The sequence below is a fragment of the Dasypus novemcinctus genome, chromosome 19 (assembly GCF_030445035.2).
Source record: "Dasypus novemcinctus isolate mDasNov1 chromosome 19, mDasNov1.1.hap2, whole genome shotgun sequence".
In the NCBI taxonomy this organism is placed as follows: Eukaryota; Metazoa; Chordata; class Mammalia; order Cingulata; family Dasypodidae; genus Dasypus; species Dasypus novemcinctus.
The window spans coordinates 33,301,584-33,324,010 of record NC_080691.1 but is presented as its reverse complement, the minus strand read 5'-3'; the positions used below and the strand labels follow the sequence as shown (position 1 = coordinate 33,324,010).

General features: G+C 42.9%; 2 protein-coding genes across 18 annotated transcripts in view; one reads left to right on the top strand and one right to left on the bottom strand.

The window, feature by feature from the left end:
- Positions 1-15,815, bottom strand: part of UBE3B (ubiquitin protein ligase E3B) — a 51,207-nt gene extending 35,392 nt beyond the window's left edge. Inside the window, exons 1-13 of one of the 16 annotated variants that reach the window (XM_058281522.2) lie at positions 15,441-15,570; positions 15,070-15,246; positions 12,212-12,314; positions 10,710-10,892; positions 10,432-10,552; positions 9,032-9,091; positions 8,514-8,618; positions 6,517-6,613; positions 5,270-5,355; positions 4,295-4,377; positions 2,436-2,541; positions 2,026-2,146; positions 306-483 (exon numbers count right to left, since the gene is read on the bottom strand). In XM_058281522.2, coding sequence (XP_058137505.1) covers positions 306-483; positions 2,026-2,146; positions 2,436-2,541; positions 4,295-4,377; positions 5,270-5,355; positions 6,517-6,613; positions 8,514-8,618; positions 9,032-9,091; positions 10,432-10,552; positions 10,710-10,870 — 1,118 coding nt within the window. In that variant the 5' untranslated portion in view covers positions 10,871-10,892; positions 12,212-12,314; positions 15,070-15,246; positions 15,441-15,570. Of the gene's footprint in view, positions 1-305; positions 484-2,025; positions 2,147-2,435; positions 2,542-4,294; positions 4,378-5,269; positions 5,356-6,516; positions 6,614-8,513; positions 8,619-9,031; positions 9,092-10,431; positions 10,553-10,709; positions 10,893-12,211; positions 12,315-15,069 lie in introns of all 16 variants that reach the window. The other 15 variants (XM_012519628.4, XM_058281529.1, XM_071209833.1 and 12 more) reach the window with 15 other exon arrangements.
- Positions 15,723-22,427, top strand: part of KCTD10 (potassium channel tetramerization domain containing 10) — a 29,195-nt gene continuing 22,490 nt past the window's right edge. Inside the window, exon 1 of one of the 2 annotated variants that reach the window (XM_004478457.5) lies at positions 15,723-15,951. In XM_004478457.5, coding sequence (XP_004478514.1) covers positions 15,949-15,951 — 3 coding nt within the window. In that variant the 5' untranslated portion in view covers positions 15,723-15,948. The remainder of the gene's footprint in view (positions 15,952-22,427) is intronic. The other variant, XM_004478456.5, reaches the window with a different exon arrangement.

Here is a 22,427-nt window from a genome sequence, read left to right as displayed (position 1 = left end):
CTTAATTAAATGAAAAGAACAAGTTACAAACTAACATGATCACATTTTTGCAAAAAACTATTTATCATTATTTATAGAGGGAAAAAGACTGAAAGGATGTCCACAGAGGTTGTCTTTGGGTAGTAGGATTAAAGAATGGTTTTGTTCTCTTTTGGTCTTATCTCTATTTTATACAATGAATATATGTCAGTTTTCTAGTAAGAGACAAAACAACAGAAGCTGGAAGGAAGAAAGAAAAAAGGGGGAAGCAGAGGAGAGAGAGGTAGGAGGAGAAAGAAAGACATTGATTTGCCTCCAAGACTCACCCATAGTCCACAGATTGGGAGAACCAGCCAAGGACAGGGTGCCAGTGGGTCAGGTTGGATTTCTTCTGCGACACGTACTTCTGACAGTAGCACAGCATCTGGGTGAGCAAACTCACAAACCCATCAGTCTCCTCCTCTAGTACTCTGGGGCTGAGGGAGCCCAAATGTAAGAGGTTGCCTAGAGAGAGAAGGCAGTGTGTGATGGGCCTGAGCAAGCAAACAGGCCCTGGACCTTCCAGTTCTGCTCTCTGCCTCTGGCTCAGGCAGCCATGCCTCATGTGCAAAAAAAAATTCCACGTGGAGACATATCTGTCAAAATGGGGCTGCAGTGCGATAAAGGGATAAAAACCCAGACTTCAGAAATAGGTCAACCTGGCTTCAAATCTTGGCTCTGCCACAGATGAGCTGCGTGACTTTCACCTCACCTTTCAAATCTCAGTTTCCTCATTTATCAAATTGGAAAAATGATCTCAATGTGAGGGTTACATGAAGTAACATGGAATGTCAGGCATACACAGGTATGGGGTACTTATTATTACATTTTAATATTATATTAACATTTCTCTCCTACCTCTCTGTCCTCTGCTTCACTTTTTTTCTTCCTTTTCTCTTCCAGCTTCTCTTGTTTCATCTCATTACAAGAGCAATATATATTCATTGTACAAATGAATATATATTAACATTTTAAAATCAAAGGTCCATGTAAATAACCTTTCAAAGAACATCAGAAAGTCCTGGGCAATCACCATTATTCAATGTTCACCAATTACTTAATAACCCTTTTTTGAGGACTTCCATAATAAACTCCCCCTTAAAATTTAGGCCTAGGGAAATTTTTCTATCCAAAATAAGTTTATTAGGCAATGAGAATTATGTACCTCTGATTTTTAATTCACAAACCTTTTCTTCATACAAAAGCCTATTTGTAAAACAGATGAAGCAGGCGCTCCTGGGCTCTAAGCCCCACCTGTCTGCTCCCTCCCATTTCTTGAGAGAAGAACTATCCAGGCAATTCTCCATATTTTCATTTTTCTCCCTGGCAGCCAGGAAGCTAAGAGCTGAAATTTAATGTTTTTTTTTTTATAGTCACTCAACCACCCTACCCCCTCAAATTGGCCTATTTTCCACATGGCTTTTATTAATTTTTTTCAATTTTATTTTATTTATTTCTCTCCTCTTCCTCCCTGTTGTCTGCTGTCTGTGTCCATTCACTGTAGTTCTGCGTCTGCTTGTATTCTCATTAGGTGGCTCCAGGAACCCATCCTGGGACCTTCCGGAGTGAGAGAGAGGGGATCATTCTCTTGCACCACCTCAGCTCCCTAGTTGGTTGCGTCTCATATTGTCTCTTCTCTGTGTCTCTTTTTGTTGTGTAATCTTGCTGCATCAGCTCTCTGTGTGGGCAGCACCACTCCGGGGCGGGCTGCACTCCTTGCACGGGGGGCACGCCTGCATGGGGCGGCACTCCTTGAGTGGGGCAGCACTCTGCGTGGGCTAACTCACCACATGGGCCAAGAGGCCCTGGGTATTGAACCCTAGTCCTCTTATATGGTAGATTTGAGCCCAATTACTTGAGTCACATCCGTTTCCCTACTCATCTTTTATTGTAAGCACTTCCAGCTGTTGCTAATACCAACTCTTGATCTCTACAAAGGGTGAGAAGCACAACACGGGCTTTTTCTCATACCCAAAACACACTCAAATTCTAGTCATAGCTACTCACCCATTAGACAAAGTGTATGGCAGCCTTCTAAACTTTCACATACGTCACGGCATCGATCTTCATCTCTTAAAAATATGATGAATTTACGAAGCATGTCATGAGATTCTAAAACAGCGAGGCGCTGCAAACAATTGCAAACAGTTAAAGAGCTTCCCACTAAAACATGCAATTAATCACCTGCAGGTCATTCACTAGCTCTAATATGCTGCTGACCATGCAGAAGAGAGAAAGGTGAGAGCCTGCTGCCTTGTGTCTACAGTGGCTACTGGTTTGTACGTAAAGTAAAGAGAAGGATAGAAAGTAGCAGAGAAGACATTTTACTTTCAAACTTCTAAGAAGAAAAGCAGAATCAGAACAAGCAGAGTTCATTTAAAAATCGGTTATTGTGGGAATTCACAGAGCCCACTTACCTCGGGGGTCAGTGTGCTGAGATGAGACACGAGAGCAGGCACGGCCATGATGTGGGTGAGGAATGGCCGGGTCAGATTGTCTGAAAATTGTGCAGCAACCACAGGGCTAGACACAGACAGATCACTTCAGTCAGCATGTGTGCCTGGAACAAGAGAACAACCCTACCGACCGCCTCATGCCCCAGGAAATTAAGCCTCAGGAGCCCCCTGGGGCAACTAAAGGCTGTAAGTGAAAGAAGCCAAACATAAAAGGCTATGTAGTGTATGATTCCATTTATATAAACTACAGAGAGTAGGCAAAGCTATAGAAACAGAAAGTAGATAGCTGTTGTCTAGCACAGGAGAAGGAGGTTTGGGGGCAATGGGGAGTGACTGCTAACGGGTACAGGGTTTCTTTTTGTGGTGATGAAAATGTTCTATAATTGATTTGAGGGGAGCCAGTGTAGCTCAGTGGTTGAGCACCAGCTTCCCACATATGAGGTCCCAGGTTCAATCCCCTGCGCTGGTACCTCCAGAAAAAAAAAGTTATAACTGATTTGGGTGATGACTGTACAACTCTGAATATTTTAAAAAGCAGTGAATGTATATTTAAAGGGGTGAACTTTATGGTATGTGAATTATACCTTGATAAAGTTTAAAGTTAAATATAAGTATATAAAATATTTACATACTTTATAAAAATATAAAATATTAAAAAACACACATCCAGAAGCCATACAGAAGGGGAAAAAAAGATAGGAATAACAATTCCAGGGCAAAACTATGTCTTCTATCTAATATGCTCCAATGGTGATGAGCAGATGTTACTGGTCAGAATTCCTATTATAAACTTTTACTTTCAAGAACACCATTCTGGGGACAAGAACATTTATGAGGTTGAAAGGTTCAAAATATCAGTGTCTACATTAACCATTTGTCTACATGAGGCTGAGCAATCAAACTTATCTCACTGATCTCAACTGAGTGAACTAAGAGAATCAAGTTATTTCCCACATGTTAAAAGGATTTAAAACTGGACCAAACAATTCCTTAGGCAGAAGAAAAAAAATCATATAACTGAAGCCATATAGCCTACAAAGGACAAAATATTTACTTTATCCGACCCATTACAGAAAATGTTTGCTGACGCCTACTCTAAACTGTCATTTACCAAAGTGGTGTTCTGTGAAAAATTATTTCCTAGGATATTAACAGACACGTTACATCATTCAAAAACAGGGCAGGTGTCTTCTATGTGCTGATATGTTTGGTCAAACAGGTTATACAGGCACCAAAGGGCCTTCCTACTGCAGGACTTCTCAGAGCTTTCGGCACTAAGGTGAACTGTCGGTTAGCAGGAGGGGACAAAGCTGGAAGGTTTTTGACAATGACACTCTTTCTTTCTGGACCTCTTAATAACATCTCCCCAAGTTAGTGTTCCTTCAACAGTTTAAGAATGTTCCAAGCCTATTAACAAGTAGAACTTTTTAACATTTGGCAGTTCTCAGAATTACAAATATGACTGTATAGAGAAATATCTGGCTTCTTATATACTTTACATCTCCAAACTGAATAAATGAAGGTGTATGCTCTAAGGTCCACAGAATCCTAATACTTTATTATCCATGCTCATAAAACTGTTTGACCTGCTATTCCCTTAAATCTTTTTACTCTGCCCTTTGCTGGGCCTCCTCCAGCTCTTATGGCTCCTTTATTTTGTCAATTAAAAACTCAAAAGGAAAAATGATTGCTTCCTGGCCACTGGCAAAACATAAGTAATTAATTTTTACATAAGTAATTAATTAGCCCACAGCTAATAAGAACCACGGGAGAAAGGACAGCCAAGAGAAGTATTCAGAAGCCTATGGTTTCTTACTCACCGCAACGCCAGAGAAAAAGCTGCAGTTAAAGTGCCTTTGGACAGAGAAGGCCGGGGCCTTGCCAGGCCACGTGTTAACAGTATCTGAAAAGGACATTTTAACTAGTCAGGGAGGATTCCTACTTTAAATTTACTTATATACCAAAAAGAAGCCTAAAAGTCACATGGGTGCTTTAGATAATACAACTGTACTGGAATGTTTTCTAAACAGGATGGAGGAGAAAAGTAATGGGTGTGGGGGTTCATTATATCACCCTTTCTTTATTTTGAATATTAAAATTTAAAGTTTTTACAATGAAGTTAGAAAATACTCCTAATTGATAAAAGGAATATTCTCAAGACACCACATTATTTTAGAAACAGTTCAGTTACTGGTGTTGAGTATATGCTTCTTCTACTGAGATAAACTGTGGCTAATATCACTGTTTGCCATGATACCACCTCACATGGTTGCTGTGAGGATAAAATGAAACCAAGTAAAGGAACCTGCCCATCGTGGTGCCTGGCATAAGGAAGGGCTCCGTCAGTGCTACTTTTAAACCTTCAGAATCTCAGAACACTTTCTAAGCAAAGTACTTTTTAGGCTTCTGACGATTCCCTGGAGTTAAAAGTTGGCACAATAAGGTACAGAGTGGACAAAAGGCTGTTCAAGGACACAGGGGGACAAAGAATTCTAGACACTGACCACAAAGGAACCAGAGGAAAACAAGTCCTAGGGCTCCCCCTGATCTAAATGTCAAGTGGCTGGATGCCCAGCCCCCGAGTATTAAAGGCTTCCAGACCTGCCAGCCCCTCTGCCTGAAACACGAGGGACCCCAGGAAAGGGGAGGGAGAAGGGAATGCTGGGCTTTACGCTCTTTTGCCAAAGAGTGTTTCTGCAAGGAAGGCATCAGATATGCTGAAACCCCATCTAAAAAACGCAAGGTCGGGTGTTGCAGAATGTGGTGGTCACATTGGAGGGGACACGGTCACAGACCTGCAGCACAGAATAGAATCCACGCTGGTTGAGATGGCCCATTATATTTGCACAAATGTGGTTCAGGGCTGGTCGAAGACTCTCGCCTAGGTGAAGAAACAAGTCTGAGCACAATATCTGACCATAATGTGAACAATTTTCATGTGACAGAAAATCACACCCAGGTCCAAGGCTGCAAGGCAAGGAGTACACCTCTTGCTTGCCTTTCTACTCCCCTTAGCGCTGCTGCGAGAGCTCAGGGCGATGTTACACATTGGGAATTCCATCTCCTGGCAGGCCTGGCTCAAGTGTCACCTCTTAGAGGACAGGTCCTCTCATTCCTCTGGCCAGAAATAGCATCTATGGCCTCTGAGCTCCCCCAGCACCTTTTCTGTTACCCTCTCAGGGCCTGGTCCTTTCTACTCTCTAGTTGCCTCCTCTCCCCATGGGATACAAGCTCCCGAGCAGTGCCCAGAACTTACCAGTTTTACTCCACCACCATCCCCAGAGTCCAGGATCATGCCTGAAACAAACCCCCCTTCCCTCTGCAGGGTCTTTGCACATGCAATTTTCCCTGCTTTCACAATCTCCTCCCTCCCCTTCAGGATGTTAAGTCTAATTCTCCCTCCTTCTCCCAGTTCAGACACCACTTCTCAGGAAAGCCTCCCTCACAAAATACCTCATTTCTCTTGTGCCCTTCCATCCAGAGCAAAATGACTTCTATTTCATGTCTGTCTTCCTCACCAGACTCTAAGTTCTGTGTGTCAGGGCAGAGCACATAGCAGTTCAGCACCTAAAACCACTCTAGGGCAGAGGCCTTTTCTGTCTTGCTCCTGCGTCCCCAGTATCTAGCACAGTCTCTGGCACAGAGTAGGCTATTTGGTGAATGGATGCCTTAAATGTATATATGGAATACACAGGACTGAGGACATCTTTCAGGGGAGAAGTCTACTTTCTAATGCAAATTTAATGGGCAAAGTGGAATCATGTGCTGCCTAATGATTTCTTGAAATCAATGAGAAGATTTAGATGATTATCACTTGGAGGCCGAGGTGCAGTGGGAGTTATAAAACATAAGATCAGAGGAACCCACACCTTTAAACATAAATTCAAAGAAGGGAGAAGCTACAATGCAATCTGAAGGCACACGCTGAGGGCCTTCCCTGAGGCGTCTAGTGATGAAAGTGATTCTTAAAAAGGAGAAAAGATCCCCCAAGCTCTCTATGGAAATGCCAGTGAGGAAAGATTTTGAAGCAAGTCCCAGAGACCTTTTCCCCGAAGAATTTTCCACGTGGACGTGTCTGTGAAAGTGACAAGCATCGTGAGGTACAGGGTGATGAGTCTGGAGTCTTGCAAGATTTCAGGCTGGAAACAATAATGACAAGATTAAGAAACATGGCCTCCAATCCCACACAGTGCAGCATCATTTTACGACTTTTCTGAGTGTACTCAGGATCAAGTAAACAAGTCAGGATATCTGTAGGTCTCTATTCTTTTTCTCTTGTGGAAGGACCACTTTAGGAGTTGAGTGATAGGGGTCTCGGCACTCTGGTCCTGAGGACTGTGAAATACTCCCGGGGACAGAGATCTAAGATTTCCTGGAGAACAAGATGACAAGGGCTGGCATGCTTTTTCAATATATTTATGTATAAACCCTGGAGCAATGGAGGAGAAATGCAACAGAGCATAGCAGGGACTGTCTGATCTTGGGCAAGTTTCTTAACTTCTCTATACCTCAGTTTCTGCACCTGTCAGGGAGGACTAGTAACAGTGCTTTCTTCATAGGGTTGTTGTGAGGAATACGTGGATTAATGTATGTAAAGCACTGAGAACGGGACCTGGCACAGAAAAAACTCTATGTAAATATTGGTTATTATAGTAACCTTGTTTATAGTTCATTGTTTCTCAAGAGCAGGTCAAGCAAAAGGATTAGAAAATAGGCTCAGAGACACTATAACGTATATACCTGGAAAGAACCTTGGAGGCCATCTAGTTCACAGAAAACAAGAGGGGAAGTGACTTGTTCAAGGTCATATGGGAAATCAGTAGAGGATAAATTTCAGTTCTCCCTGACTCAGTGTTCTTTTCTCCTAAAGTGTGTGTCTTTAAAACAACTTTTTTACTTTTTCAAAGTAGAGGAGCCGCTCCTTAAAGAAAAATCTGTTGTGGACCACAGATACAGAAAGCAGATAAGGGGGATCTGCCTGGCTGAATGGGAAGAACCCACCCACGTGGCCCTGAGGCGCTGTGATGGAACCCTGGGGCTCCAAGGCACAGGGTATGAAGACCACCGCTCTGAGCTGTGATGCCTCACCTGACGGCTCATGTGGCTCCCTGATGGTGCACTGCCTTGGCTCAGTTGTGGCCAAGAGCATTCACGGATGGCCGAGAGATGGCTGGAAACAGATTGTTGGGGCCTCTGGAACCATTCACTTCATCCCTCAACTACTACCTGGTTCCTGGTCAAGCCTCTGCTCCTGAAACTTCTCCCTCCCTACGTGCAAAGTAGAAGTGGCTGCTGTTTGTATCAGCTCACACTCCTTCCCACCTTCTCATAACAGAAAGGTAGGTATGGGACCAGGCTGGGCCAGTCACAGTACTCCATCTCTCTTGCCACTGTCACCAGTTCAGGGTTGAACGCAGGATCCAATGGGGCTAGCAAGGGAAGCCTCCCTTTCCTCTTTGGTCCAGAGTGAGGACGTGAAGCCAGAACTACCAGCTGCCAAGATTATGGCAAGAGAGGATGCAAGTGACCTCAGAAGAGGGCAGAGATGAGAAAAGAGTGAGAGGGAGAATTCTGGCAGTCCCTGGCTCTAGTCATCCCCAGCTGCCATTAGAAACAAAATATTCTCTTTCTTGTTTAGCTTGTTTTGTATCACTAGCTGGTTCACTGTTAAGTTTATGTACATGTAACATGAGGTCTAACTAGTATACCAGACCATAAAGGATCCGTTACGCCAAAAGAACATAAAGGAAGAAGACAGACTTCAAAACTGTGATAAGTGGCGGTCAGTGTTCAATGTTTTGTACATTAAAGAAGGGCTCATGTTGATAACAGTATCTAACTTGTCTCCAAAATAGGGGCCAACTTATTTTTTCTTCTTCTTGTTTATTAAAAAAACCTTTTTTAAAACTTATAATTCTTTACTCAACTCTTACTGATACATCACCAAAGGTATAACCTGTGAGGGAATGATAGGAACTCTGAAAATATACACAAAAGACCTAAAATGGGAACAATATATTTACTTTTTATTATTATTACCTTGAGTTGCTCAAGAAACTCACAACAATACCACAGAATGTCCTTGATCTGTTTAATCCATAGGAGTGTAAGATCCTTGGAAAGAGCCAGGGACACATACCATACCTACAAGTAGGAAAAAGAAATGTTATGGGCAGTTACAGGGAATATATTTACATTTTAGGTAGGTCCAGTGCCAGATAAGACAGTAGGGATGAATAAACAGCAAATGGGAATTATTTTAACACTAAACCCAAAGATAAAATAGCCCAGTAAAGTTTCCATATTAAGTGGCAGAAGCAGAAGGTAGCTTCTTTGTTAGCAAAGAGATTAAGAAATCATTTGTACTTTACATCAATGTTTTCACTCCATTACTTATTTGCATATGTGTGTATTAACAAAGTCATAATATTCAATAGGAATATTGAATGTTTATGAAATACTTACAAAAAGACCTGGCATAGGGTAAGTACTAATTCTGAATAAGAAAAGCTTTTTGGGTACCTGTGGGAAATTTCCCAGCTCCTGTCCCCACTTACCTTGGGCTCATTCTCAGCCTCCATGCTGCTCAGGATGGAGCGGCATAGCTTCTCGAACCTCTGCAGAGAGGGAGGATGGGGGTTATAAATTCCTGGAACTAATCAAGAAGTGGGAAAGTACTCTGTGTGCACCTGGTCTGTGCCAAAGCATTCTGCCAGGTCACTCACATACTTGATTTTATACACACTTTTTTTTTTTTTTAAGGAGGTATGGGAGATTGAACTCAGGACCTCGTAGGAAGCTGGCACTCAACCACTGAGCTACATCTGCTCCCCTATGTGATTATATTTAATTCTTTCTTACTGATGTGGAAACTGAGGATCAGCAAAGCTAGGGAAGGGTTCTCAAACTGGTGGCCATGGGCTGGATGAGCCCTACAGATACATTTTGCTTGACCTGCATTATGTTTCAGAAATGGGTAGATTTCAAATAAAAAACCCAGTTTAGGGTTCCTTTTCAAAAAACAAAAGCAATCTGGCAAACTGGACTTCCATTCCTGTAGATCAGTAGCTCTTACATGGGTTTGTGCTCTCCAATTTGTCATTTTTTAGGTGGTGATGGATATTGACTTTTGCTTCACAGATATCAGCCAAACATAGTGGTATCATTACTTTTATTCTAAAATGCAATAGGAAGACAATGGAAACTGGAAAATAGATTACACTTTGGCTATACCAATCTGGATCCCCCAGGACAAGTGGTGACTTACCATACTGAGCTGTGGTCTCCTCCTCTATAAAAGCTCACTCTGAGCTTGCCTCTCATCAGGTGATTGTGTGTTCACTGCCCATGCACGCCTCTCTCTCTCTTTTGCTGGGCAATGAGCTTCATGAGGGAGGAGATTTTACCTGCCTTGTTCCCTGCTTGGGCCCTAGGTCTAGAGGAGTAGCCTGGCACAAGGCAGGTGCCCAATACATATTTACTAAAGAACCAAATGTGAGGAATAGCACTAACAAATGCTTAACCGCTGGTAAACTGCCTGACACAGAAGGCACTCCTCAGTGGTAGCTAGTCTTCTTAAGACTATCATTATTACTATTACAGATAATTGTAATAGCTGCTTTCCTGGAATTTTGTTTTCCAAGATGATTATTTCTAACCCCAAAGGTACAAGCTGACACATTTTATTTGGTTTGCAGGATTTAAAAAATTCAAATTAGCTGCCAACTTTTGCAAATTACAACACTGAATATGGAAATCCAGATTTCTAGCATCACTTCAAAAAATGAGAGTATCAGTATACTACTACTGGAGCTGAGTAGTGGCTGCCCTTTTGGATGGCGCATGCCAAAGTTCTTATCATTGACTTTAAGGACTAAGTATGTGGATGATTATAAAATACTTACAAAAAGACATGGCATAGGGTAAGCACTATGTGCATTTCCTATTATTATTTTACCTCATTATCTTCTTTAATTCTGAATAAGAACAGCAGTTTCCTGGCAATCTTAAAGATACAAAGTGCGCTTCTTTTACTGGACCCAGAGTCATCTGCTGTAAATAACTCATCAATCTCTTTCCTAGGGAGGGAAGGGTGGGGGGAAAACAGGGGGGTGTATTTTTAATTAGGAGCTCACAGCAGTTGGAAGGCTTTTTAAGTACTCTAAGAGTAAATGCATGTATTTTCTATTAATGGGGAGCCAGAGAAAAATGCACTACAGAGTTCCTGGCACCCACCTGATTTCTCTCTGCAGTCGTCTCCGACAGAGAAAACTCCGGACATGGGCCTGAATCTCAACAGCTGCCCGCTCCCGCTCCTTCTGCACAAGCCTTTCCTCTCGGGCCTGGCGGGCTCTATCAATGAACCATGCTCTTGAGGTCTGGGATACAGTGAACATGTTTGCAAACCCTGCACAAACCCTGTAAGGAAATCAGCAAGTGGCTGTTGTATATCATTCTGCAGAAAACATTCACAGAAAGGGGCTCAAGAATAAAGACCAGGGAATCAGCAGAGAGGCTCTCAGGACCCTCAGCTGCCTCTGAGACACTAAAAGCTCTCCTGGCCCAAGTGCCAACTTCCCATCAGCTTCTTTCATGCAACTAACCAAAGGCTGGGGATGCTTTATATAGTGTTAAATAATTGCATTTTCTTAAGACAGAAAGAGCCTATCATACCAACTATATCAAGGCCAAGACTATGCCTCCTTAATGATGTCTCCACTGCCTAGAACAGCACTTGATACAGGTTTTATAAAGGTTTAATGAATGAATCAATTCCAACCATAAAGCTTAAAACCAGGTATCTCTTAAGTCAAAAGTTTCCAGATACTTGAATTTTCTGGAGTGGTAAACAATATTTGGGAAGGCAACACTGGACAATCAACTTTTATTCTGCTAATTAAGGCTTGGGGGAAAAATTAAACATAATTATTTTCGGTCACCATTATTTTATTTATCCAGTCATTAAACAATTATTTATTGGTGCCTACCTTCTGCCCAATACATAAAAGTCTTCATTTTAAAAGAGAGGTGGGGGGAGAGCAGTGGCTATTTTAACATTAAAAAAAGCAAAAAGTATATGCTTTTAGAATATAAGACAGTCCATTAAATTGAAAATTATTTGGCTTTATGTGTAACTTATTCCACAGTGATTTTCCCAATTCAGCCAAGGACTATGAAGAATTTAAAGTACAACTGCTCCTGTCCAATGATCTCTGCTTCTTTGAACAGAGGCTCTAAATTATACATTTTTCTCTAAATCACCAGAAACTAACTTCTCCCAAAGGGATGACTTTGGCTAGCAGCCTAGAGCATACAGCACTGGCCCATGGAGCACCTCTCATATTGAGATGATTTCTTCAGGTGCTTGGCTTGGTAACTTTGTCAGTCAACTCTAAGCACACTGGAATGAATCGTTCAGAAGTCCAAACTTCCATAAAACAATCTCTTTATCAGGGTATTTCACTCCAAGGAGCACCCACGTGAAAACATCAAGAATAAAAAGTTCACGCTAAGCTACTCTCATATCAATGTATCAAGAAACCTTGTGGCACATTCTCAACACTGATTCACAGCTATCAAATAATGGGGCTTTTTCAAGTCTTTCATCAGTAATTTTCAAAATAAGTAATTCTCAAAAGGTTAACAGAGCCCTGACCACAGGAGAGGGAGAGAGAAGACTGGAGAGGAAAAAGTGGTGGTCTTCTGACCCATTTGCTCTCTCTGCCTGGAGAGCTCACCTGAGGATCTGCCTGTGCTGCAGAAATGCCAGGTAAACATTAGTGATCTGGCACAGGACTCACAGCTGAGGGCAGCTTCTCACTTCAAAGAGGTTTGTCTTTTCTGGCAAAAGAAGAAGTAAAATTCCATGTTTAGGGCTAAATTTTACTGGTGTGGAATCATACATCTTCCTCACTGAGTTAAGGTAATAAATGTAGTGCCTATTTTCAAAACAACCCTTGTATCCTTTTTAATTAACAACTTGTCTAAATGTTAAGACTGTATTCCCAGAGTCATCATGGGTTAAAGGGAATCAGTTGAAAATAATCTCAAATACAGTGGCTTCCTTTGCAAAATAAGAACTAAAGTTTTACATGCTTTGGGATGGTAAGCAAGAATAACACTTAGAGGCAGCAGAATGTTTAAAAAGCCATTCAGAATTATGTTTGACATTTTTAACAACTTGGGAAAATGTTTATGCCTTAGAAGTGAAAAAAAAAAAAGGACTGGTTATGAATCGATGATCCCAATTACATAAGCGAAGAGAAAAATACACATGTAAACATAAATACAGGGCCAGGATGAAATACATCTACATGTTAAGAGTAGTTGCATAGGGGTAGTAGAATTGTGGGAAATTTATATGCTCTTTTAACTGTCTCTATTTTCTAAAGCTCCTATGGAAAGGACATGGTGAGGCAGCATGGCACAGTGGTAGGCATACAGGCTTTGGAGTCATACAGAGCCGGAGTCAGTTCCTAGCTCTACCAAGTACTGCAGGGAGATGTCTCAGAGCCTCCCTGTCTTCTGTTAATTGCAGACAATAGAACTTGGCTCAGAGGCCGATCATGAAGACTAAATGGGATGATGTATATCAAGTGCCTATTGAGGTGGCTGACAGAGGGGACAGTAAATTATTCTGATATATTATTCTTAGACACAAACTTGTGGGTTCTTCTTAAAAGTTTTCAGCAGAGGCTCCCATCTACAGAGACACTCAGGTTCCTTGGGTACAAAACAATGCTGAAACCCTCCACCATTCCTCATCCATTAAATTTTTTTCTATTCCTGGGTACGCTAAGATTCACGAGCCCACACTTGGGTTCATGAATCCCTAGCCCTGATATTTAGACTGAGTATAAAGCTTCAAGCTCTTAAGAGTTGCAAAAGAACAGGGCCCAAGTCAGGAGCACAATGGTATGCTCCTTCCTTACATGCAGACAGTTCCCTTAGGGAGCGGGCAGTGGAGGCAGAAGGGGAAGAGGGAGGCTCTTCTAAACGGAAAAACAAAAGATTGTACCCAAATTGTGACTAAGTACCTTTAACTTTGAAATGTTCACTTCTCCCAGGGGGCCTCCCAGACTAAGACCTCTTCCTTGAAATTATTAAACCCTCAGCAATACTATATGTTGGCTTCTCTTTATACCATACGATAATCTATGCTTTGCCATTTTTCTAAATCTTTTTTAAAAAAATTCATCTCCTCTAGCCCCATAACACCTACCACACTTCAATCAAATAAAACACATAACCAAATATCTATTAAGTACTTACTCTGCTAAATGTTGTGGGGAATGACTGAAAAGGCTGTCTCTAGTGGAAAAAGTCTTGGATCAGAGAAGGTAGCCCTTGGTCCTCTTTAGTCCCGAGTCTACCTCTTATTTTTACCAAGATTCTTATCCTTTCTAGGCCTCAGTTTCCTTATCTGTAAATTGAGGATAATATTACCTACTTCTTGGGTTGCGAAAAAAATTAAATGAAATATTTACCCTTCTCATACCTTTATTTAGTTAACACAGCACTGTGATTAGGATTAAGTGAAAATAGTAAGGGGAATCTGAAAGTATACAGCATGTGTGTGAGCTTTACTGTATTGTATTGTATTGTATTGTCTCCAAGAAGCGTAAGGAAATTCAGCTGGGAAAATAAGAATCATATAGATGGGAAGGTCAGAAAACAAGAGGTTGGTGGTAGCCAAGATAATTTGGAAAGCAAAGGGAAACTAAGCTGAGTACCCACTTTGTGTCAAGACCTTTCTGAATGATCTCATCTAATAAGAATGGCAACCCTGTAAGCAGCTCATTTATTACCTCCCAGAATTCAAGTTAAACCATTGGTAGAGCTAAGATTTTTATACCTGTCTTTGAGGACAGGACTTAGATTCCTCTCTACCTTTTCTATATTCCCATGAGACCTGCCCCACATCATACATTTCTGGGTCCAAATGACTGTGGATACACAGAACCGAGGCCAGTCTCATGGAGAACTACAAAAGAGCTCAGCAATCCAGAAAGTATTGTCCAAAGGTGAAATGCCATAAATACTAACCGCTGACTGAAGCCAAGAAGAGTCTTCCTATATGGTGCAAACAGCTGGGCAGCCAGATTTGTTAAGGACCAACCATGAACCAGACACCACACATTTATTTAGCCAACACTGTCTTTTCAACAGCTATCATATCTCAACTTTTAAATAGGAAATAGGGCTTAGACAGACTATTATTAATAATAGCTATCATTTAATGAGGGCTCCGTCCTATCTGGGTGAGTACAATTATCAATTATACCTTTTAATGGGAAAAAAAAGAGATACAGAGAGAGGACATGACTTGCTGGGCCCCTGTGTTTGAATCCACTTCTGATTCCAAAGCAATTACTTATTTGTCAAGGAAATGGACAAAACCCAGAGACTCCCCAACTCACAGAACAGCAAAACAGCAAGGCTGCCCGTGGGATCAAATTGGAGTCAAATTTCAACCAAGTCCAGAATTTTCTTTATTGATGTCATTAACAATAGCTGCCTTTATTGAGCGTTGTGTGCCTGGCAGGGCACTAAAAAGTATTATACAACATCCCTTTGAGAAAAGTCTAGTACTCACAGAGGCGGAAACTGAGGCTCAGAGAGGTGAGGGTACTCGTTTTAGGTCACACAGAGAGTGAATAAAATTCGAACTCCGGTTTGGATGGCTCCGGAGGCCCGGAATCTTTTCTTGACATCAACAACCTCAATAGCAAATCCCTTGCTTGGCATTAGTTCGTTTATAAAGGTCTATCCCCTGGGGATGAAAAGAGGTGGAAAGGACCGCAGAGAGACTCCCTGGAGCCCCAAACCCACCCCTCAGCACCTGCCACTCCGACCTGGGAGGCGGGGACAGGGTCCCAGGGCCACCTCTCTCGAAGTCTCCGGCCCCACCGTCCGGCGCACGCCGACTCTGTTCCCATTCGCTACCCGCCAGCCGTAGACCTTTACCGGCTTGGAGCCCCCGCGCTCGGGGTCGGGGCTGCCGCTGCCGTGGCCTCAGCCTGATCCCCCCGACTTCTGCCAGGGACGGGGCAGCGGCCAAAGCACAGCCGCCATCTTGCCCCGGGGTGTTCGCGCTGAGAGCTCCGCCTAGACACAAGTATCCAGTTCCGGAAGACAACAGTTCCGCATAGCCTTTGTGCCGGGTAAGGGAAATACCTCCGGAGCTTTCATCCTATTCTCTGGAAAGTGAAAGAGCAGAGCATTAAGAGCCGGATAAATCCTTGGCCTATGCAAGAGGAGTAGAACCCATGCCGGCCGGGGAAGAGGAAAGGAAAGCACACATGTGTAGGGGACCTACGGACGCTTTAAGATGGTGCCCTTAGCGGGGCGGAAGTAGGTTTGCGGGTAGTTGGAGAGTCCACCCCAGCCCCGCCTCCGCCTCGGCTAGCGCGAGCTGGGTGTTTCCTGCCTCTCTCAGTCCGAGTTTGGACACTCCCGCGTCCTCCGACTTTTCATGGTGAGAAAGACACTGCCCACGAGTGGGGCCCCTAGGCGGCTGGGGGTGTCGGGAAGCGGCAAAACAGAGAGGAGAGGGCCCGGGAAGAGGAGGCGCAATGAGGGGTGGTCGCGGTAGGAAAGAGGCGGTTGGGGGATTGGATGGGGGCGAGGCCGGGGTTGGGGGAAGGGCTTTGGGTGGAGAATTGGAGGGTCCCTGCCTCTTGGGGATCCGGAAAAGGGCCTGTGGGTTTGGGCAGTATCTATGTGTGTGGTGAGGGTGGGAGTCTTGAATGTTTGTTGGAGGTGGGAGTTGGTGGTTGTGAGGAGAACAAAGAGATGTCATTGAAGACAGACGTTTGGGAGAGTGAAATGAGGATTTGGGAGGTTATGAAGGAGAATGGACTTGTTTTGAGAGGATGAAGTGAGGTTCCTTGGGACGGAGTGCTTGTGGTTTTTCGAGGTTGTAGTGTCAGTCTGGTTTTGGAGTAAGTGGGGATTGGAATTCCCAGGTGAGGCTGAACACACGAGTGAGTGGATAGAGGAAGAACTAGAGGGAGTGAGGAGGTGGACTCCCAGGGAGTGATGCCAGGAGCCTGAGGTCATGTTTCTTGTGCCACGGAGTCGGGTGCCTTAGCTGGGTCCCCGGTATCTATCTAGTCACTTCCGTTGAGGCCCGATGTGGCCACACCTAAAGAGCAGAGGATGTCTCCAGGTTCTCAGCTGTGGGAAGGTTTGCTCGGGACGTTTCAAGGGTCTGTTCCTTGACTAGCTTGTTTCTGAGTGGGGACAAGCAGAGGCCAGCAAAGAACCTCTTTTTAGTTGTTTGCTGGCTGTCTCTTCCCCAGGAAAGTGTAGTCTTTAGAAAAGTTCAGTCCCAGGGACATTGAAGAAAAAGAAATGAGTCGATCTGTATCTGACTTTGGTTTGCTCTGTTTTGTGTGAAGTAAGGACCACCAAAGGGGAGGGAAGGAGAGGCATCATCAACCGTGTTTCTTAAAGTGTGGTCCCCAGACTAGCTGCATCAACGTCACTTGGCAACTTGTTAGAAATGCAGGTTTTCAGACCCCACCCCAGACTACTGTATCAGACACTCAGGTGAGGCCCAGCAAGTTGTTTTAACAAGACTACCGGGTGATTAATGATTTCTTGATTTGGGCTATATAATGAAAGGCGCATGGGATTTGGAGGCAGAAGGGCCTTATTCTGATTCTCATGTGAAAAGTTGGATTGATGGTTAACATCTTTCTCACAACAGTGTTGTGAGAATTAGGCCTATGTTTGTTTGCTGCATACACAGGAAGAGAATGTCGTTCAGCAGAACACTTGGCAATAAGAATGACTGTCTTATAAGCAGGTTTTGAATGCAAAATAACACTGTAGTTATGTGCTTGACATTAGCTTGGTTAAAATGGACAGCAGGGTTTTCTGAGTTGTAGAAATGCTGACACTTTATGATTAGTCTTAAGACAGCATTTCTTAAACTTCTTTAAGAATTAGCCTTGCTGACTTTTTTTTTTTTTTTAAATCACACATCTCTGGTGATTCTTAGATCAAGCTGGTTAAAGAAACACCTTTAGCTGAGTGATGCCAGCCCTGACTGCATGATAGAATCACCTGAAGAGTTTTTTTAAACGCTAATTACTGGGTTTCCCCCTCCCCATTTTGATTCAGTTGGTCCTGGATGAAGCTGAGGCTTCGGTATTTTTAAAAGCACCCAGGTGATTCTAATGTACAACCAGGGCTGAGACCTGGTCATAAGAAAAACTTGAAGAAGGAAAACTGTACTGAGGGCCATGTGCCAAGTACTTTAATGTTCACTCCCTGAAGGTTGTTATAAAGATTATGACTTTAATCCTCCCTATTTAAAAGTTCGGAAACAGACTCAGATTAAATCACTTGTCTGAACATCACACAGGAAATGGTGGACTTGGGATTGTAGTTCAGGTTTGCTGGACTTTGCATGTCATATTCCTTCCACACACACGTACCTTTGGCCCTCCAAGGGAGAGGGTTAGGATGTTGTGTAGAAAACATCTAAAGGCCAAAGATTTGGAGTCTTTATTTCTATTGTTTCTGTTGTAGTTGACTGGGTCTCCTTTAAACTATTTTCCTCTGTTCAGCTGGTTATTTACGGGTACGTACAGTTGCTCTCTGCCTGTGGCTCTGAAGCTGTGAAATGGGGGCTTTTGTTTGTGTGCTTTGGTTTGTTTTTATGTGTGGGTCAAGAATTCACTGGGATGATACAACAAGAATCGGGGACTATGGAGTTACTTGTAGCCTAATTAAGGGGTAAAGAAACTTTTAGAGGGAGTGGATGTGCCTCAAGCAGTGGAGTGCCTGCTTCCTATGTAGGAGGTCCTGGATTCGGTACCCAGTGCCTCCTAAAAACAAAAAACAAGTAAACAAATGGAAGAAAACCAACTCAGGGGAGCTGGTATGACTCAGTGGTTGATTGCTGGCTTCCCATACGAACGAGGTCCTGGGTTCAATCCCTGGCCCAGTACCTCAAAAACAAACAAAACTTTTAGAACAGTGGTTTGCAATCTTGGCTGCACAGTAGAATCACTTGGAGAGTTAAAAAAAAAAAAAAAAAAAATTCAGTTGCTCAGGTCACACCCAACAGACCAATTACATCAGAATTTCCATGGGTTAGGACCCAACCTCAGTGTTTTGGTGTTTTTTTTTTTTTTAAAGCTTCACAGGTGATTCTGATGTGCAGCCAAGTGGAGAGATAGTTTAGAGTCAGCAACAGTATATTCAGGAAAGATGGAAAATAGAGAAGTTGTGTTATATCCATGTTACTGGTTTAACCTTTTCTGATTGGATAGAATTTGATAACTAACACCTCATGTATCATTACCTCTCTCTTACCTGTAACCCATTCTGCTCTCTTCTGCCCACCCAGCTCCATCCTCAGTAATAATGAAATCAAACATTTGAAACAAGTGAAGAGGCAGGATCCCAGCAGGAAGAGCTGAGGCAGTTCCCAGTAGAGAGCTTTGCTTTAAGAGGCTTATTGTCTAATGTGTGTCCTCAGTTCACTATACCTTGGGCTCAGGGACATGAACACAGCCAGAACCTAGTGTTCTGATTGACTTTTGAAGGAGGTGGGCTCCAGAAAGATTGAGAGCTTTCTTTGCCTAGTTATGGGATCTGCCTTTATCTCTTAGTAATTCAGTCTGATGTCAGAGCTGGAGGCTGTCTCCAAAGAGAAGATAATTTGAGACTTTGAGAGCATTTTCAAATAATCATAGTTGCCATTCACACTGAATGTTTACCCTTAAACAGGGGCTGTGCTAAGTGCTTTCTGTAGCATCCCTCACAGCAGCCTTGTGAGGGAGGTGTGGCTGTTGTCCCCATTTGATAGGTGGGACTATGCTCAGAAAGATGACTTGCCCAGGTTCTATGTCTAGAAAATGACAGGGCTGGAGCTTAAACTCAGGTCTGGGTCCAAAACCCAAGTCCTTAGCTGTACATTGCCTCTCATCTTTATTCAGAACCTTTTTTTTTTTTTTGGGGGGGGGGAGGGTAGGGGCTCTTCTTTCTCAACTTATGTTATAGCTCTAAACACATCGAGCATAATTGTTGATAAAACCATGGGCTCCATGCCAGCCAGAACTTGTTCACATCCTTTGCTGACTTCCCTCGTGACTTTGAGCAAGTGAGTGAACCTCTCTGGGCTGTAGTATCCTGATCCACAAAATGGAAGTAATGCTAGCTACCTTTCAGCATTGTTTGGATTTAAAAAAAAGAAAAAACATGTTGTGATAGAAATGAAGAGTGGAATCCTATAGGAGGATGGTAGGGGAATTATTGGGAAAAGAAGAAGAGAGGGACTTTCTGGAGCAATGGAAGTGTTTTCCCTCTTGGCTGGAATGGGGGCTACACAGATGCCCCAAAACTCATCAAACTGAAAATCTGTTTTATTATATGCAAATTCTACCCTTAAAAATGTATTGCAGGGGAGTGAACGTGGCTGCTTCCCACATGGGAGGTCCCCAGTTTGGTCCCCAGTGCCTCCTAAAAATAAAAACAAAACAACAGGGAGTAGAGGTGGCTCAAGCCATTGGGTGCCCCCCCCACATGGGAGGGCCCAGATTCGTTTCCCAGTGCCTCCTAAAAATAAGGTGAACACACAATGAACAGATGGAGAACAGACAGTGAGCACAAAATGACAAGGGGTGGGGAGGACACTCAATAAATCTTAAAAAAATAAATAAAACAAGTAGACAAATGAAAAAACCAACTTGGAAGCTGATGTGGCTCAGTGGTTGAGCACTAGCTTCCCACATCATATACAAGGTCCTGGGTTCAATCTCTGGCCCTGGTAACTCAAAAAAAAAAAAAAAAAAAGTACATAACATGTACTTGATGACTTTTTGTTGTTTTGTGTTGTGTTTTACAAAGTGCTAGACAATTTCCCATAAACATTTTTTTCTGTGTAAATTTGGATCTGATAATACAACTAAAAGCCTTTTTTTCTTCCATCCAGATCTTTGAGTTTTGGAAACACTATTCTCATAGCTACTTCTGTCATTCAGTGGACAAAGAATTTTTCTGGGGGAAATGGTTGCAGATAATTGTTAATGTAGGCTCCCTGGAGACTAATTTCGACAGAAAGCTAGAAGGAAAGGGCCTTCCTCCTGGCCTTTCTTAGGTTTTGCATCAGGCAACAGAGACTCCAGGTGAGCTAAGCCTGAGCTTTTGAAAACTAACCTCCTTGTGATGTTTTCCGTTGATGAAGCAGTAACTGTTTCTTAAGAAAACAGTTTTCTTTCCAGGGGGCCCTTCTTTCTCTGTTTCCTTCTACTCTACAGGGCTGTGACACAAACTCCCCAGCCAGTGATTTCCAGGCCACTGCTCTGGGGGGAGGGAGGTGGGAAGGCTCGCCCACAGGAGGTGGACAACTTTGCGTTGAAAGTTGTCAGAGACTTTGGCTAAGTCATTGCCTCTGGTATTACCGATGGATGGCACTTTGCTGCCTGCTTAAAAATAACATTATAAACATAATACATGTTCATTGTGGAAAACCTGGAAACAATAGGAAGGCATAAAGAATTTTAAAAACAAAGTCCTTTTGTTGTTAGTATCTCAAAATAGTTTTTAAAAAGTTTCTTGCTGCCACTACCCTGCAGCCAAAACCTACCAGCAGCATAAGTATAAACAGAGTTGGGCTTATTTACTCATTGTACCGAGGGATGAAGGGAGGATGCACGCCATGGCTACTGGGGTATCTGAGACAAAGTGTCAGGAAGGATTTATTGGGCTTGCGTTGGGTGGTTTGGGGAAGGGTTCGGGGAAGTGGGACTTTGTTTTGCATTGGATCTTGGTAGGAAGCAGTGGTAATTCTGTAATTGGGTGTCTTAATAATTTCTATCTTAAAGGCAAATGGACAGAGGCTAAAGCTATCCTTGGTAAAGAAACAACAGTCACTCATATTAGTCAGGCTAGGGAAATGTTTGGTCGTTTCTGTGTTTTGGATAATCTTGTTTTTGTTCAGATATGATTGCAGAGGGGTTCTTGCTTTTGTCTTGATTCATCAGTCATAGAGTGGCTGATTGTCTGATTGTGATATTCTGTGAAATGTTTTTATGTTAAATGGGAATACCAAGGCCTACCTATGAGTGCCAGGGCAGCTCCTGGCTGTCAGGGGCTGCTTTTTTCTCTCTCAGTTACTGTACCCCAGACTCAGTAAAGGTATAGCCCACTCTTTGACATGTTCTACAGCTATGGATTTTTACCTGTTCATTCAAGAAATGTTTTTTTTCTGAGTACATATGTGCCAGATACTATTCTCCTTTCCAAGGGCCAAAATCAGATGCCACCTCCACTTCTCTTACAGAGATGTACATGGAAGTTGGCAGTACCATTAGGGAGGCTGTCATAGGGTCTTGCTGTTTTGGAGAGCACCAGCCCAGGAAATCTCTAATTTTGCAATTACTATTTCTCAGTCTATTATTTAGTCCTCAAAGCTTTTCCCCATAGAAAATATTAGAGATGATAGTTGGGTCCTATACCATGTCACAAAAGCTACTTTATCTGTAATTCAGCTGAAAGGTGGCACTTTTAACTGTTCAGTTGTTCCTGGCAATAAGGGAACATGGAGAGACCTGGGCAGTTCTGCTTTAGGATGCTGCTAGGGAGTTCCTTTATATGGGTTTTGGGTAGAAAGGAAGTCCTTATAACTCAGGAGTTAGTGGCAAACTCATGCCCATAGGATCAGAAGGCAAGGTCAGTGTATGTGTCTTTCCGGGCAGAGTTTGGGGCAAATAGGAGAGCACATCCTATTTGTGCTAATACCCCAGCTAATACCGCTAATACCCCAGCTCAGTTTTGCCTCTGATTTTAATAAAAGCTGGAAACCCAGACTACTTGTGAAGTCTCCAGAGTTTGCAATGTTGGGAACAAACTTTGAAGTTTTAAATGCAGTATGTACATTGACTAAAAAGCAAAAAACATTTGTAGGTCAGATTCAGCCCATGGGCTGAAAGGGGT